At 43.3% G+C, this 12,529-nt stretch overlaps 1 protein-coding gene across 1 annotated transcript; it reads right to left on the reverse strand.

Moving 5' to 3' along the window:
• Window positions 1–1,041: 1,041 nt before the first annotated feature.
• Window positions 1,042–12,227, reverse strand: LOC135566490 (methionine synthase-like; the record flags this gene model as incomplete). The annotated part of the gene is made up of 4 exons (XM_065014190.1): window positions 12,121–12,227; window positions 11,747–11,816; window positions 9,370–9,462; window positions 1,042–1,148 (listed from the first exon to the last, which is right to left on the reverse strand). Coding segments are annotated over exons 2-4 (261 nt in total), but the record flags the coding sequence as incomplete, so codon positions are not given.
• Between the last annotated feature and the right edge of the window lie 302 nt (window positions 12,228–12,529).

Genomic DNA, 12,529 nt, shown 5'->3' on the forward strand with positions numbered 1-12,529 from the left:
GTCAGTGATGAAGACAGTCAGTGGTGATGACAGTCAATGATGAAGACAGTCAGTGGTGATGACAGTCAGTGGTGATGACAGTCAATGATGAAGAAGTTCAGTGATGAAGACAGTCAGTGATGAAGAAGTTCAGTGATGAAGACAGTCAGTGATGAAGACAGTCAGTGATGAAGAAGTTCAGTGATGAAGACAGTCAGTGATGAAGAAGTTCAGTGATGAAGACAGTCAGTGGTGATGACAGTCAGTGGTGATGACAGTCAGTGATGAAGAAGTTCAGTGGTGAAGACAGCAAGTGATGAAGAGAAACTAGATAACAGTCAGTGGTGATGACAGTCAGTGGTGATGACAGTCAGTGGTGATGACAGTCAGTGATGAAGACAGTCAGTGGTGATGACAGTCAGTGGTGATGACAGTCAGTGATGATGACAGTCAGTGATGATGACAGTCAGTGATGAAGACAGTCAATGGTGATGACAGTCAATGGTGATGACAGTCAGTGATGATGACAGTCAGTGATGATGACAGTCAGTGATGAAGACAGTCAGTGATGAAGACAGTCAGTGATGATGACAGTCAGTGGTGATGACAGTCAGTGATGAAGACAGTCAGTGGTGACAGTCAGTGGTGGTGACAGTCAGTGATGAAGACAGTCAGTGATGAAGACAGTCAGTGATGATGACAGTCAGTGGTGATGACAGTCAGTGATGAAGACAGTCAGTGGTGATGACAGTCAGTGATGAAGACAGTCAGTGGTGATGACAGTCAGTGATGAAGACAGTCAGTGGTGACAGTCAGTAATGATGACAGTCAGTGATGAAGACAGTCAGTGATGATGACAGGCAGTGGTGATGACAGGCAGTGGTGATGACAGTCAGTGGTGATGACAGTCAGTGATGAAGACAGTCAGTGATGAAGACAGTCAGTGGTGATGACAGTCAGTGAAGAAGAGAAACTAGATGACAGTCAGTGATGAAGACAGCGAGTGAAGAAGAGGAACTAGATGACAGTCAGTGATGAAGACAGCGAGTGACGAAGGTGTACCTTGGCGTTGGCCGTGTCAAAGATGGTCTCCACCATGATAATATCCGCTCCTCCATCCAACAGACCCCGGACCTGCTCGGCGTAGGCCTCAGCCAGCTCATCAAAGGCTGAGGGGGGAAGACACAGGACCGCTCAGCACGGTAGCACCATCAGAGAGAGTACTGTCAACTCTGGAGGTTACCAATGGTTTATCAAGAATCACCTGAGAGGCCTTTATAGACCCCGATTGGGTAACAGATACATAGTGTAGGTCTGAGAGGGTAACAGATACATAGTGTAGGTCTGAGAGGGTAACAGATACATAGTGTAGGTCTGAGAGGGTAACAGATACATAGTGTAGGACTGATAGGGTAACAGATACATAGTGGAGGTCTGAGAGGGTAACAGATACATAGTGGAGGTCTGAGAGGGTAACAGATACATAGTGGAGGTCTGAGAGGGTAACAGATACATAGTGGAGGTCTGAGAGCCCTTATAGACCCTGAGAGGGTAACAGATACATAGTGTAGGACTGAGAGGGTAACAGATACATAGTGTAGGTCTGAGAGGGTAACAGATACATAGTGTAGGTCTGAGAGGGTAACAGATACATAGTGTAGGTCTGAGAGGGTAACAGATACATAGTGTAGGTCTGAGAGGGTAACAGATACATAGTGTAGGACTGATAGGGTAACAGATACAGAGTGGAGGTCTGAGAGGGTATCAGATACATAGTGGAGGTCTGAGAGGGTAACAGATACATAGTGGAGGTCTGAGAGGGTAACAGATACATAGTGGAGGTCTGAGAGGGTAACAGATACATAGTGTAGGACTGAGAGGGTAACAGATACATAGTGTAGGTCTGAGAGGGTAACAGATACATAGTGTAGGTCTGAGAGGGTAACAGATACATAGTGTAGGACTGAGAGGGTAACAGATACATAGTGTAGGTCTGAGAGGCCTTATAGACCCTGATAGGGTAACAGATACATAGTGTAGGTCTGATAGGGTAACAGATACATAGTGTAGGTCTGAGAGGGTAACAGATACATAGTGTAGGTCTGAGAGGGTAACAGATACATAGTGTAGGTCTGAGAGGGTAACAGATACATAGTGTAGGTCTGAGAGGGTAACAGATACATAGTGTAGGTCTGAGAGGGTAACAGACACATAGTGTAGGTCTGAGAGGGTAACAGATACATAGTGTAGACCCTGAGAGGGTAACAGACACATAGTGTAGGTCTGAGAGCCCTTATAGACCCTGAGAGGGTAACAGATACATAGTGTAGGTCTGATAGGGTAACAGATACATAGTGTAGGTCTGATAGGGTAACAGATACATAGTGTAGGTCTGAGAGCCCTTATAGACCCTGATAGGGTAACAGATAAATAGTGTAGGTCTGAGAGGGTAACAGATATATAGTGTAGGTCTGAGAGGGTAACAGATACATAGTGTAGGACTGATAGGGTAACAGATACATAGTGTAGGTCTGAGAGGGTAACAGATACATAGTGGAGGTCTGAGAGGGTAACAGATATATAGTGTAGGTCTGAGAGGGTAACAGATACATAGTGTAGGTCTGAGAGGGTAACAGATACATAGTGTAGGACTGAGAGGGTAACAGATACATAGTGTAGGTCTGATAGGGTAACAGATACATAGTGTAGGTCTGAGAGGGTAACAGATACATAGTGTAGGTCTGAGAGGGTAACAGATACATAGTGTAGGTCTGATAGGGTAACAGATACATAGTGTAGGTCTGAGAGGGTAACAGATACATAGTGTAGGTCTGAGAGGGTAACAGATACATAGTGTAGGTCTGAGAGGGTAACAGATACATAGTGTAGGTCTGAGAGGGTAACAGATACATAGTGTAGGACTGAGAGGGTAACAGATACATAGTGTAGGTCTGATAGGGTAACAGATACATAGTGTAGGTCTGAGAGGGTAACAGATACATAGTGTAGGTCTGAGAGGGTAACAGATACATAGTGTAGGTCTGAGAGGCCTTATAGACCCTGATAGGGTAACAGATACATAGTGTAGGACTGAGTGGGTAACAGATACATAGTGTAGGTCTGAGAGGGTAACAGATACATAGTGTAGGTCTGAGAGGGTAACAGATACATAGTGTAGGTCTGAGAGGCCTTATAGACCCCGATTGGGTAACAGATATATAGTGTAGGTCTGATAGGGTAACAGATACATAGTGTAGGACTGAGAGGGTAACAGATACATAGTGTAGGTCTGAGAGGCCTTATAGACCCTGATAGGGTAACAGATACATAGTGTAGGTCTGAGAGCCCTTATAGACCCTGATAGAGTAACAGATACATAGTGTAGGTATGAGAGGGTAACAGATACATAGTGTAGGTCTGAGAGGCCTTATAGACCCTGATAGGGTAACAGATACATAGTGTAGGTCTGAGAGGGTAACAGATATATAGTGTAGGTCTGATAGGGTAACAGATACATAGTGTAGGTCTGAGAGGGTAACAGATATATAGTGTAGGTCTGAGAGGGTAACAGATACATAGTGTAGGTCTGAGAGCCCTTATAGACCCTGATAGGGTAACAGATACATAGTGTAGGTCTGAGAGGGTAACAGATACATAGTGGAGGTCTGAGAGCCCTTATAGACCCTGAGAGGGTAACAGATACATAGTGTAGGTCTGATAGGGTAACAGATACATAGTGTAGGCCTGAGAGGGTAACAGATACATAGTGTAGGTCTGAGAGGGTAACAGATACATAGTGTAGGTCTGAGAGGGTAACAGATACATAGTGTAGGTCTGAGAGGGTAACAGATACATAGTGTAGGTCTGAGAGGGTAACAGATACATAGTGTAGGTCTGAGAGGGTAACAAATACATAGTGTAGGTCTGAGAGGGTAACAGATACATAGTGTAGGTCTGAGAGGGTAACAGATACATAGTGTAGGTCTGAGAGGGTAACAGATACATAGTGTAGGTCTGAGAGGGTAACAGATACATAGTGTAGGTCTGAGAGGGTAACAGATACATAGTGTAGGTCTGAGAGGGTAACATATACATAGTGTAGGTCTGAGAGGGTAACAGATACATAGTGTAGGACTGAGAGGGTAACAGATACATAGTGTAGGTCTGAGAGGGTAACACATACATGTAGGTCTGAGAGGGTAACAGATATATAGTGTAGGTCTGAGAGGGTAACAGATACATAGTGTAGGTCTGAGAGGGTAACAGATACATAGTGTAGGTCTGAGAGGGTAACAGATACATAGTGTAGGTCTGAGAGGGTAACAGATACATGTAGGTCTGAGAGGGTAACAGATATATAGTGTAGGTCTGAGAGGGTAACAGATACATAGTGTAGGTCTGAGAGCCCTTATAGACCCTGATAGGGTAACAGATACATAGTGTAGGTCTGAGAGGGTAACAGATACATAGTGTAGGACTGAGAGGGTAACAGATACATAGTGTAGGTCTGAGAGGGTAACAGATACATAGTGTAGGTCTGAGAGGGTAACATATACATAGTGTAGGTCTGAGAGGGTAACAGATACATAGTGTAAGACTGAGAGGGTAACAGATACATAGTGTAGGTCTGAGAGGGTAACACATACATGTAGGTCTGAGAGGGTAACAGATATATAGTGTAGGTCTGAGAGGGTAACAGATACATAGTGTAGGTCTGAGAGGGTAACAGATACATAGTGTAGGTCTGAGAGGGTAACAGATACATAGTGTAGGTCTGAGAGGGTAACAGATACATAGTGTAGGTCTGAGAGGGTAACAGATACATAGTGTAGGCCTGAGAGGGTAACAGATACATAGTGTAGGTCTGAGAGGGTAACAGATACATAGTGTAGGTCTGAGAGGGTAACAGATACATAGTGTAGGTCTGAGAGGGTAACAGATACATAGTGTAGGTCTGAGAGGGTAACAGATACATAGTGTAGGTCTGAGAGGGTAACAGATACATAGTGTAGGTCTGAGAGGGTAACAGATACATAGTGTAGGTCTGAGAGGGTAACAGATACATAGTGTAGGTCTGAGAGGGTAACAGATACATAGTGTAGGTCTGATAGGGTAACAGATACATAGTGTAGGTCTGATAGGGTAACAGATACATAGTGTAGGTCTGAGAGGGTAACAGATACATAGTGTAGGTCTGAGAGGGTAACAGATACATAGTGTAGGTCTGAGAGGGTAACAGATACATAGTGTAGGTCTGAGAGGGTAACAGATACATAGTGTAGGTCTGAGAGGGTAACAGATACATAGTGTAGGTCTGAGAGCCCTTATAGACCCTGATAGGGTAACAGATACATAGTGTAGGACTGAGAGGGTAACAGATACATAGTGTAGGCCTGAGAGGGTAACAGATACATAGTGTAGGTCTGAGAGGGTAACAGATACATAGTGTAGGTCTGAGAGGGTAACAGATACATAGTGTAGGTCTGAGAGGGTAACAGATACATAGTGTAGGTCTGAGAGGGTAACAGATACATAGTGTAGGTCTGAGAGGGTAACATATACATAGTGTAGGTCTGAGAGGGTAACAGATACATAGTGTAGGACTGAGAGGGTAACAGATACATAGTGTAGGTCTGAGAGGGTAACAGATATATAGTGTAGGTCTGAGAGGGTAACAGATACATAGTGTAGGTCTGAGAGGGTAACAGATACATAGTGTAGGTCTGAGAGGGTAACAGATACATAGTGTAGGTCTGAGAGGGTAACAGATACATAGTGTAGGTCTGAGAGGGTAACAGATACATAGTGTAGGCCTGAGAGGGTAACACATACATAGTGTAGGTCTGAGAGGGTAACAGATACATAGTGTAGGTCTGAGAGGGTAACAGATACATAGTGTAGGTCTGAGAGGGTAACAGATACATAGTGTAGGTCTGAGAGGGTAACAGATACATAGTGTAGGTCTGAGAGGGTAACAGATACATAGTGTAGGTCTGAGAGGGTAACAGATACATAGTGTAGGTCTGAGAGGGTAACAGATACATAGTGTAGGACTGAGAGGGTAACAGATACATAGTGTAGGACTGAGAGGGTAACAGATACATAGTGTAGGTCTGAGAGGGTAACAGATACATGTAGGTCTGAGAGGGTAACAGATATATAGTGTAGGTCTGAGAGGGTAACAGATACATAGTGTAGGTCTGAGAGCCCTTATAGACCCTGATAGGGTAACAGATACATAGTGTAGGACTGAGAGGGTAACAGATACATAGTGTAGGCCTGAGAGGGTAACAGATACATAGTGTAGGTCTGAGAGGGTAACAGATACATAGTGTAGGTCTGAGAGGGTAACAGATACATAGTGTAGGTCTGAGAGGGTAACAGATACATAGTGTAGGTCTGAGAGGGTAACAGATACATAGTGTAGGTCTGAGAGGGTAACAGATACATAGTGTAGGTCTGAGAGGGTAACAGATACATAGTGTAGGTCTGAGAGGGTAACAGATACATAGTGTAGGTCTGAGAGGGTAACAGATACATAGTGTAGGTCTGAGAGGGTAACAGATACATAGTGTAGGTCTGAGAGGGTAACAGATACATAGTGTAGGTCTGAGAGCCCTTATAGACCCTGATAGGGTAACAGATACATAGTGTAGGACTGAGAGGGTAACAGATACATAGTGTAGGCCTGAGAGGGTAACAGATACATAGTGTAGGTCTGAGAGGGTAACAGATACATAGTGTAGGTCTGAGAGGGTAACAGATACAGTGTAGGTCTGAGAGGGTAACAGATACATAGTGTAGGTCTGAGAGGGTAACAGATACATAGTGTAGGTCTGAGAGGGTAACAGATACATAGTGTAGGTCTGAGAGGGTAACAGATACATAGTGTAGGTCTGAGAGGGTAACAGATACATAGTGTAGGTCTGAGAGGGTAACAGATACATAGTGTAGGTCTGAGAGGGTAACAGATACATAGTGTAGGTCTGAGAGGGTAACATATACATAGTGTAGGTCTGAGAGGGTAACAGATACATAGTGTAGGACTGAGAGGGTAACAGATACATAGTGTAGGTCTGAGAGGGTAACACATACATGTAGGTCTGAGAGGGTAACAGATATATAGTGTAGGTCTGAGAGGGTAACAGATACATGTAGGTCTGAGAGGGTAACAGATATATAGTGTAGGTCTGAGAGGGTAACAGAAACATAGTGTAGGTCTGAGAGCCCTTATAGACCCTGATAGGGTAACAGATACATAGTGTAGGACTGAGAGGGTAACAGATACATAGTGTAGGCCTGAGAGGGTAACAGATACATAGTGTAGGTCTGAGAGGGTAACAGATACATAGTGTAGGTCTGAGAGGGTAACAGATACATAGTGTAGGTCTGAGAGGGTAACAGATACATAGTGTAGGTCTGAGAGGGTAACAGATACATAGTGTAGGTCTGAGAGGGTAACAGATACATAGTGTAGGTCTGAGAGGGTAACAGATACATAGTGTAGGTCTGAGAGGGTAACAGATACATAGTGTAGGTCTGAGAGGGTAACAGATACATAGTGTAGGTCTGAGAGGGTAACAGATACATAGTGTAGGTCTGAGAGCCCTTATAGACCCTGATAGGGTAACAGATACATAGTGTAGGACTGAGAGGGTAACAGATACATAGTGTAGGCCTGAGAGGGTAACAGATACATAGTGTAGGTCTGAGAGGGCAACAGATACATAGTGTAGGTCTGAGAGGGTAACAGATACATAGTGTAGGTCTGAGAGGGTAACAGATACATAGTGTAGGTCTGAGAGGGTAACAGATACATAGTGTAGGTCTGAGAGGGTAACAGATACATAGTGTAGGTCTGAGAGGGTAACAGATACATAGTGTAGGTCTGAGAGGGTAACAGATACATAGTGTAGGTCTGAGAGGGTAACAGATACATAGTGTAGGTCTGAGAGGGTAAACAGATACATAGTGTAGGTCTGAGAGGGTAACATATACATAGTGTAGGTCTGAGAGGGTAACAGATACATAGTGTAGGACTGAGAGGGTAACAGATACATAGTGTAGGTCTGAGAGGGTAACACATACATGTAGGTCTGAGAGGGCAACATATAGTGTAGGTCTGAGAGGGTAACAGATACATAGTGTAGGTCTGAGAGGGTAAACAGATACATAGTGTAGGTCTGAGAGGGTAACAGATACATAGTGTAGGTCTGAGAGGGTAACAGATACATAGTGTAGGTCTGAGAGGGTAACAGATACATAGTGTAGGTCTGAGAGCCCTTATAGACCCTGATAGGGTAACAGATACATAGTGTAGGACTGAGAGGGTAACAGATACATAGTGTAGGCCTGAGAGGGTAACAGATACATAGTGTAGGTCTGAGAGGGTAACAGATACATAGTGTAGGTCTGAGAGGGTAACAGATACATAGTGTAGGTCTGAGAGGGTAACAGATACATAGTGTAGGTCTGAGAGGGTAACAGATACATAGTGTAGGTCTGAGAGGGTAACATATACATAGTGTAGGTCTGAGAGGGTAACAGATACATAGTGTAGGACTGAGAGGGTAACAGATACATAGTGTAGGTCTGAGAGGGTAACACATACATGTAGGTCTGAGAGGGTAACAGATACATAGTGTAGGCCTGAGAGGGTAACACATACATAGTGTAGGTCTGAGAGGGTAACAGATACATAGTGTAGGTCTGAGAGGGTAACAGATACATAGTGTAGGTCTGAGAGGGTAACAGATACATAGTGTAGGTCTGAGAGGGTAACAGATACATAGTGTAGGTCTGAGAGGGTAACAGATACATAGTGTAGGTCTGATAGGGTAACAGATACATAGTGTAGGTCTGATAGGGTAACAGATACATAGTGTAGGTCTGAGAGGGTAACAGATACATAGTGTAGGTCTGAGAGGGTAACAGATACATAGTGTAGGTCTGAGAGGGTAACAGATACATAGTGTAGGTCTGAGAGGGTAACAGATATATAGTGTAGGTCTGAGAGGGTAACAGATACATAGTGTAGGTCTGAGAGGGTAACAGATACATAGTGTAGGACTGAGAGGGTAACAGATACATAGTGTAGGTCTGAGAGGGTAACAGATACATAGTGTAGGTCTGAGAGGGTAACAGATACATAGTGTAGGTCTGATAGGGTAACAGATACATAGTGTAGGTCTGAGAGGGTAACAGATACATAGTGTAGGTCTGAGAGGGTAACAGATACATAGTGTAGGTCTGAGAGGGTAACAGATACATAGTGTAGGTCTGTAGTGACATGTCACCACTGTAAGGGGAAAACACCTGCCAATCTGCCACTTCGCAGTGACATCAGTAGAAAGAGAAGGAAGAAGCCTAAAACACAAACTGTTCTCTTACTGACGTTCCTGAAGTCTGGTCTTTCCACTGAGGGAGACACAGACAGGGTTTTATTGGTGGGGCCCACGGCGCCCGCCACGTATCTCTGACAACCTGGTAATAAAAAACACGGAAACACACGTCTATTACACGCAATGATGTCATTACAAACACGGAAACACACGTCTATTACACGCAATGATGTCATTACAAACACGGAAACACACATCTATTACACGCAATGATGTCATTAGAAACACGTAAATACACATCTATTACACGCAATGATGTCATTACAAACACGGAAACACACGTCTATTACACGCAATGATGTCATTACAAACACGGAAACACACGTCTATTACACGCAATGATGTCATTACAAACAGGGAAATACACATCTATTACACGCAATGATGTCGTTACAAACACGGAAACACACATCTATTACACGCAATGATGTCATTACAAACAGGGAAATACACATCTATTACACGCAATGATGTCATTACAAACACGGAAACACACGTCTATTACACGCAATGATGTCATTACAAACAGGGAAACACACGTCTATTACACGCAATGATGTAATTACAAACACGGAAACACACGTCTATTACACGCAATGATGTCATTACAAACACGGAAACACACGTCTATTACACGCAATGATGTCATTACAAACACGGAAACACACATCTATTACACGCAATGATGTCATTACAAACACGGAAACACACGTCTATTACACGCAATGATGTCATTACAAACACGGAAACACACGTCTATTACACGCAATGATGTCATTACAAACACGGAAACACACGTCTATTACACGCAATGATGTCATTACAAACACGGAAACACACGTCTATTACACGCAATGATGTCATTACAAACACGGAAACACACGTCTATTACACGCAATGATGTCATTACAAACACGGAAACACACGTCTATTACACGGAAACACACATCTACTACACGCAATGATGTCATTAGAAACACGGAAACACACATCTATTACACGCAATGATGTCATTACAAACACGGAAACACACGTCTATTACACGGAAACACACATCTACTACACGCAATGATGTCATTAGAAACACGGAAACACACATCTATTACACGCAATGATGTCATTACAAACACGTAAACACACATCTACTACACGCAATGATGTCATTACAAACACGGAAACACACGTCTATTACACGCAATGATGTCATTACAAACACGGAAACACACGTCTATTACACGCAATGATGTCATTACAAACACGGAAATACACATCTATTACACGCAATGATGTCATTACAAACACGTAAACACACGTCTATTACACGCAATGATGTCATTACAAACAGGGAAACACACGTCTATTACACGCAATGATGTCATTACAAACACGGAAATACACATCTATTACACGGAAACACACATCTATTACACGCAATGATGTCATTAGAAACACGGAAACACACGTCTATTACACGCAATGATGTCATTACAAACACGTAAACACACGTCTATTACACGCAATGATGTCATTACAAACAGGGAAACACACGTCTATTACACGCAATGATGTCATTACAAACACGGAAATACACATCTATTACACGGAAACACACATCTATTACACGCAATGATGTCATTACAAACACGTAAACACACGTCTATTACACGCAATGATGTCATTACAAACAGGGAAACACACGTCTATTACACGCAATGATGTCATTACAAACACGGAAATACACATCTATTACACGGAAACACACATCTACTACACGCAATGATGTCATTACAAACACGGAAACACACATCTATTACACGCAATGATGTCATTACAAACACGGAAACACACATCTATTACACGCAATGATGTCATTAGAAACACGTAAACACACGTCTATTACACGCAATGATGTCATTACAAACACGGAAATACACATCTATTACACGGAAACACACATCTATTACACGCAATGATGTCATTAGAAACACGGAAACACACGTCTATTACACGCAATGATGTCATTACAAACACGGAAACACACATCTATTACACGCAATGATGTCATTACAAACACGGAAACACACATCTATCATTACAAACACGGAAACACACGTCTATTACACGCAATGATGTCATTACAAACACGGAAACACACATCTACTACACGCAATGATGTCATTACAAACACGGAAACACACGTCTATTACACGCAATGATGTCATTACAAACACGGAAACACACGTCTATTACACGCAATGATGTCATTACAAACAAGGAAACACACATCTACTACACGCAATGTTGTCAATGTCAAATAGGGCTGTTTTTTTCCCTCCAATGACGATACTTTATCTTTGTCAGCTGACCTGTCTGGTTGGTGATGTCATCTGCTGCTTTCCTGGCTATTTCTGCTGACACCTTGTTCATACGATAAGCCTGGGAAAACATCAGGGAGTCAAACAACCCTCTGTTGATACCTTGTTCATACGATAAGCCTGGGTATTGCAATAACAGCTTCTGATTGGTGATCTGATATTGCGATAACAGCTTCTGATTGGGTGATCTGATGTTGTGATAACAGCTTCTGATTGGTAATCTGATGTTGCGATAACAGCTTCTGATTGGTGATCTGATGTTGCGATAACAGCTTCTGATTGGGTGATCTGATGTTGTGATAACAGCTTCTGATTGGTCATCGGAGTGTTATTCTACAGACCGCCCCACTGACCCGTTCTCTTACCAAGTGTCCCAGTCCGTAGTCTGCCTGGGCGATACAGGTGCTACTGAAAGTGTTGGTCTCAATGATGTCTGCCCCGGCCAGCAGGTATTCCTAGGAACAAACACAAGAGAGGAACGTCAATGCTTATCCACGCAGCAGGGTTTCACCAAACAAAAAGGGGTCTTCTCATCCTGTCCGCCCGTCTCCCTCTCCCACAAAAAGAGGTCATCTCATCCTGTCCGCCCGTCTCCCTCTCCCACAAAAAGAGGTCATCTCATCCTGTCCGCCCGTCTCCCTCTCCCACAAAAAGAGGTCATCTCATCCTGTCCGCCCGTCTCTCTCTCCCACAAAAAGAGGTCATCTCATCCTGTCCGCCCGTCTCTCTCTCCCACAAAAAGAGGTCATCTCATCCTGTCCTCCAGTCTCTCTC

This window comes from Oncorhynchus nerka, unplaced genomic scaffold, assembly GCF_034236695.1.
Source record: "Oncorhynchus nerka isolate Pitt River unplaced genomic scaffold, Oner_Uvic_2.0 unplaced_scaffold_4714, whole genome shotgun sequence".
Classification (NCBI taxonomy): Eukaryota; Metazoa; Chordata; class Actinopteri; order Salmoniformes; family Salmonidae; genus Oncorhynchus; species Oncorhynchus nerka.